Below are 5,405 nucleotides of genomic sequence, written 5' to 3'. Positions count from 1 at the left end.
CATTTATTGAGTGTTTGTTATGTTGTGTTGTAGTGTTGGCCACAAACGGTTATGCATAGCTAGTTGAATGAGTAGATGAGTGGATGTTAATTCTACTTGTCCCCTTTGTAGGGGAGCGGTCGAATAGATTAGACATCTTTACTTGGAGTGGCATGATTGGGCAAAGGACGTGGAGTAATATTGAAGGTGTAGTTTGTGATGCATGCCCAATGGGTGGCTTTGCTATTGCCTCAAGGCTACAATGTTCTTGGGTTTGTGGGATGTTAGAAATCTATTGGCTTTCTAGAGTGATCAACACTGTGTGCAAAGGGAATATGAGGTATTGGCTAACTTGAAGAATATAATTTGGGATATGAGCATGTCACATATGGACATGAATGCTTTGATCGAATCATGTTTTCATTTATTGAGTGTTTGTTATGTTGTGTTGTAGTGTTGGCCACAAACGGTTATGCATAGCTAGTTGAATGAGTAGATGGGTGGATGTTAATTCTACTTGTCCCCTTTGTAGGGGAGCGATCGAATAGATTAGACATCTTTACTTGGAGTGGCATGATTGGGCAAAGGACGTGGAGGAATATTGAAGGTGCAGTTTGTGATGCATGCCCAATGGGTGGCTTTGTTATTGCCTCAAGGCTACAATGTTCTTGGGTTTGTGGGATGTTAGAAATCTATTGGCTTTCTAGAGCGATCAACACTGTGTGCAAAGGGAATATGAGGTATTGGCTAACTTGAAGAATATAGTTTGGGATATGAGCATGTCACATATGGACATGAATGCTTTGATCGAATCGTGTTTTCATTTATTGAGTGTTTGTTATGTTGTGTTGTAGTGTTGGCCACAAACGGTTATGCATAGCTAGTTGAATGAGTAGATGGGTGGATGTTAATTCTACTTGTCCCCTTTGTAGGGGAGCGATCGAATAGATTAGACATCTTTACTTGGAGTGGCATGATTGGGCAAAGGACGTGGAGGAATATTGAAGGTGCAGTTTGTGATGCATGCCCAATGGGTGGCTTTGTTATTGCCTCAAGGCTACAATGTTCTTGGGTTTGTGGGATGTTAGAAATCTATTGGCTTTCTAGAGCGATCAACACTGTGTGCAAAGGGAATATGAGGTATTGGCTAACTTGAAGAATATAGTTTGGGATATGAGCATGTCACATATGGACATGAATGCTTTGATCGAATCGTGTTTTCATTTATTGAGTGTTTGTTATGTTGTGTTGTAGTGTTGGCCACAAACGGTTATGCATAGCTAGTTGAATGAGTAGATGGGTGGATGTTAATTCTACTTGTCCCCTTTGTAGGGCAGCGATCGAATAGATTAGACATCTTTACTTGGAGCGGCATGATTGGGCAAAGGACGTGGAGGAACATTGAAGGTGTAGTTTGTGATGCATGCCCAATGGGTGGCTTTGCTATTGCCTCAAGGCTACAATGTTCTTGGGTTTGTGGGATGTTAGAAATCTATTGGCTTTCTAGAGTGATCAACACTATGTGCAAAGGGAATATGAGGTATTGGCTAAGTTGAAGAATATAGTGTTGGCCACAAACAATTATGCATAGCTAGTTGCCTATTCATGAGGGAATGAGTAAATGGGTGGATGTTAATTCTACTTGTCCCCTTTGTAGGGGAGCGATCGAAGAGATTAGACATCTTTACTTGGAATGCGTGATTAGGCAAAGGACGTGGATGAATATTGAAGAAGTAGTTTGTGATGCATGCCCAATGGGTGGCTTTGCTATTGCCTCAAGGCTACAATGTTCTTGGGTTTGTGGGATGTTAGAAATCTATTGGCTTTCTAGAGTGATCAACACTGTGTGCAAAGGGAATATGAGGTATTGGCTAAGTTGAAGAATATAGTGTTGGCCACAAACAATTATGCATAGCTAGTGGCCTATTCATGAGGGAATGAGTAAATGGGTGGATGTTAATTCTACTTGTCCCCTTTGTAGGGGAGCGATCGAAGAGATTAGACATCTTTACTGGGAATGCGTGATTAGGCAAAGGACGTGGATGAATATTGAAGGTGTAGTTTGTGATGCATGCCCAATGGGTGGCTTTGCTATTGCCTCAAGGCTACAATGTTCTTGGGTTTGTCTGATGTTAGAAATCTATTGGCTTTTAGAGTGATCAACATTGCATGCAAAGGGAATATGAGGTATTGATTAAGTTGAAGAATATACTTTTAGGATATGAGCATGTCCCGAATAGACATGAATGCTTTGATAGAATCAAGCTTGGTGGATTTCTATTGTGTTTTAATTTATTGAGTGTTTATTCCGTTGTGTTGCAATGTAGACCACAAATGGTTAACCCCTAGTAGATGGCCTTCTGTTTTGTACTTTGGTCCTTTCTTTTTTTATCCAACCATGTGAAAAAGTTGGCTCTTTTAATTCTATTTTTTGATAAAAAACAACTCAATTCCATTGGCACTTTTAAAGAACAACAAATCGCCATTTTAAATCTATTTGCTTTATAAAAAACAAATCTATTTTTTATCTTAGGGTCTTAATAGTGACAATGCCTTCTTTTCAAGACGTTTCAAATGAGTAGAAGGGCCAATACTAAATCAAAACTATATGATATGCAAATATATATTTAACAAAAATCATAAGTAAAGTAACATTGGAGTGCCGATTGTTAAGTTAAACCCTATATTTCGACTTGTATCATCCTTAAAGTAGAGTTAAATTTGAAAGCATCTCTAACGAGCTGGTACGAGATTTGACATGAAATAGGACCCCATGAATCCGAATCCCAATGCACACTCCCATTAAATAAACACTTCAATGAAGTTGGGATGAGGTGGCGAGAGAAGAGTCATGAAATGATGTGATGTGAAAAGCGAAATAAAGGGTGGGAAGGAAGGAATGAGACGATGGAATGTGGGAAGGGAAAGAAAAATGCAAGGAAAAGGCAAGCAGATTGGTGAGGAAAGAGGGAAAACAATTAGGAAGGGGGGTAAGAAACGAAGAGAGGGGCGAGGGGGACGGGAAGGGAGAGGTGGCGCCATTGCCAAGCGCCACGTGGTGGGTGTGCGGGTGGAGGCGATTGCTGTTGGAAGTGCTTGGGAATGGAGGCCTCCCCGGCGTCCTTTCTCTGCTTTGCCGCCGCCCTCTGCCTCTCCTCCACGCTCTGCTTCTCTTGCCTCGCCTCCTCCCACTCCCTCCTCACCATCCTCCTCATCACCCTCCCCCACACCACCACCGACTCCGTCGCTTCCATCGTACTTGCACTAACATTCTATCAGAAACGCAGATTTCAACAACCATTTTAGTCACCCATTTCCACCATTCTGAGCAACGACTTCAACGCTAGCGACGTGAATTCACAAAGCTCTTACGCTTTCCCCCCGCACTGCCGGTGCCCTCAAATTCGTTAGCATTGCCTTCGCATCATACAACATGCTCGTCTCCCCCGTCTTCGCTTCCTTGATCGTTACCACTCTTTACACACCAACGTAACGCTTTAGTCCCATAGCTTCCGACCGACTATCTCTGCAATCTAAAACAAATCAATATGAGGGAACTTACTTGTTCCAAGCTCCTTCCAGCTCGTACAGCACCTGATTGCTGCTCGTATCCCTGATGTTCCCTGTCACCAGACCCTCCGTCCCTCCCAAGCCGAAGAATGGCTTTCCTTTGTACACCACCGTTGCTTCCAGGCCCGACGCGTCACACACCACTTTCGTACTGCCCACCCATTCCGTTCCAAGCACGGGGAAGAAGCGGATCAACAGTTTCGGGCATGTTGTCTCGTATGCCTCTCCGTGCGAATCAAGCCATAGGGTTCGTTCTCCCTGTACGGCAACCTCTACCGAATTCCCTGATTTGCCAAAACCCCTCTAGTTTTTAATTTGAGCTATCCTCCGGCAGCTACCATCCTAAAGCGTACTACATCCTCTCTCAAGGAAGAATTTGTGATTCGAGATGGCTCACCTAAAAATCGTGGACAGGCGTTATGCCACCACTGCAACCGAATATTGCTCGCTTCGTTTGTGGCGTACAGAGCTGAGACAGGGGGGTGATGCGAAACCTGCTACACACAACCTTTTTGGTCAAAGCCTTCGTCGGTTGTTGAACCTAAACGCAGTTTTGTATGGACTGAATTAGGGTCCGAGCTACGGGAGAGCTGAAAAAAACCTGTTCTAACAGAACGTTGAGGTTTCCGGCCGTCACATGATGTGTCTCCCCGAGGATGGGATTGAAAGGCGCTTGGGCGAATGGGGGGGGCCTGGTTGTCGAAATGTGCCAGGCTACAACCCTGAGAAATCGTTGCAAGGAGTCGTGGCCTTCGGCACATCGGCTCAGCAAATCCTGCCCGCAGCAGTAGACGCTCTCGCCATAGATTTGAAGTTGAGATTTGGGCATGTTCAGCTGTACTGGCACCTGAGACGGATCAAATTGCTCATGTTAAGCATAAAATCGAAAGGAAAACCTGATTCATTTCAATCGTTCGTTGGCAGGGAAGTTACTTACTTGGAATCGGGTGATATCAGACCCCAAACGCACACTTTTCAGGAGATCGATCAGCCGTGCAAGCACGCCTCTCTGCTTTTCTGATTCTCCCGCATCGGCGCCGTGCTTTGGGTCGAGAGAGAGCGGTGGTGATATCACTATCTGATCGCTGCTTTGCACGGGATCCATCTTGCTGATCACTCGAGGGGAGAAGGCGGCAGCTTCAAAGGATTTGGCCCTCGGCAAGTCAAGCACGTCTTCATCGTGGGAAAGTGCCTCCCGAAAGTCGACCATAGGGAGGTGGCTTTGGCTGAAAAAGACGAGAAACGTTCTTGTCCCTTGCTTATGCGCAGATCAAAGCTTGAAGCTTTTGAAGATTGTCCGTTGATAAAAGGGCCTAGAGGCGTCGAAGACAAATTCTCCGCAAAAAGTGATTTCCGATCAATCATCAGAGATTCCGCCCGATTTGCCCGTCGAAATTTTCGATCGAAATTTGAACTAATCAGACGGAGGAACCGACGGGAAAACTTTCAAATGGGAACTCGGACACTCCCAAAACAAGGACTAGACAGCTTGAACGAAAAGATGGACGGAAATTGTTCGATAACAAGACAGAAGAATGCTTATAAGCCTCAGTTCCATTCTTAGGTCCCTCCGATTTTTATTTTATTTTTGGGAATTCACCCAAGCACAGGAAGGTGATGCCTCCAAGGTTCGAACCAATTATGACTTAAAACACTTCAAACTTTGTATTGTTTCATTAAGTTCTGGCATAGGAGCATAAGACATTTGGCACTTCTGTGTGCATTCTTCATTTGACACTTTTAGAAAACTTCATGGTACGTGGTATTATAACTCTTAATTGTGAGTGCTTGAATCATCACCAAGATAGGATCCATGGGAGGATGAGTCTTGTGCCAAACACTCGTGTTTGATGGGA

The 5,405-nt window shown here is 44.2% G+C and overlaps 1 protein-coding gene across 1 annotated transcript; it reads right to left on the bottom strand.

Annotated features, from left to right (window-relative positions):
* Positions 1–2,919: 2,919 nt before the first annotated feature.
* Positions 2,920–5,099, bottom strand: LOC147897357 (oxysterol-binding protein-related protein 4B-like). Its single transcript, XM_087380350.1, has 6 exons — positions 4,487–5,099; positions 4,151–4,396; positions 3,947–4,043; positions 3,542–3,833; positions 3,352–3,454; positions 2,920–3,251 (listed from the first exon to the last, which is right to left on the bottom strand). Exons 1-6 carry the CDS (start codon positions 4,757–4,759, stop codon positions 2,958–2,960), a joined length of 1,305 nt encoding a protein of 434 aa, XP_087236476.1. The 5' UTR covers positions 4,760–5,099; the 3' UTR covers positions 2,920–2,957.
* Between the last annotated feature and the right edge of the window lie 306 nt (positions 5,100–5,405).

This window comes from Dipteris shenzhenensis, chromosome 10, assembly GCF_047967505.1.
Source record: "Dipteris shenzhenensis isolate YYH24624 ecotype China chromosome 10, Dip_SZ_1.0, whole genome shotgun sequence".
Classification (NCBI taxonomy): domain Eukaryota; kingdom Viridiplantae; phylum Streptophyta; class Polypodiopsida; order Gleicheniales; family Dipteridaceae; genus Dipteris; species Dipteris shenzhenensis.
Note: the sequence above shows the minus strand (reverse complement) of the source record. Positions and strands in the feature narration are given on the sequence as shown.

Bases quoted from the DNA above. Each gene is read 5' to 3' on its own strand.
- LOC147897357 (XM_087380350.1), bottom strand. From the start codon at position 4,759: ATGGTCGACTTTCGGGAGGCACTTTCCCACGATGAAGACGTGCTTGAC. The intron at 4,044-4,150 runs GTTTTTTTCAGC...TGTGTGTAGCAG, and splicing joins TCAACGTTCTGTTAGAACAG to GTTTCGCATCACCCCCCTGT. The intron at 3,252-3,351 runs GTAAGAGCTTTG...CGTTTCTGATAG, and splicing joins CGGCAGTGCGGGGGGAAAGC to AATGTTAGTGCAAGTACGAT.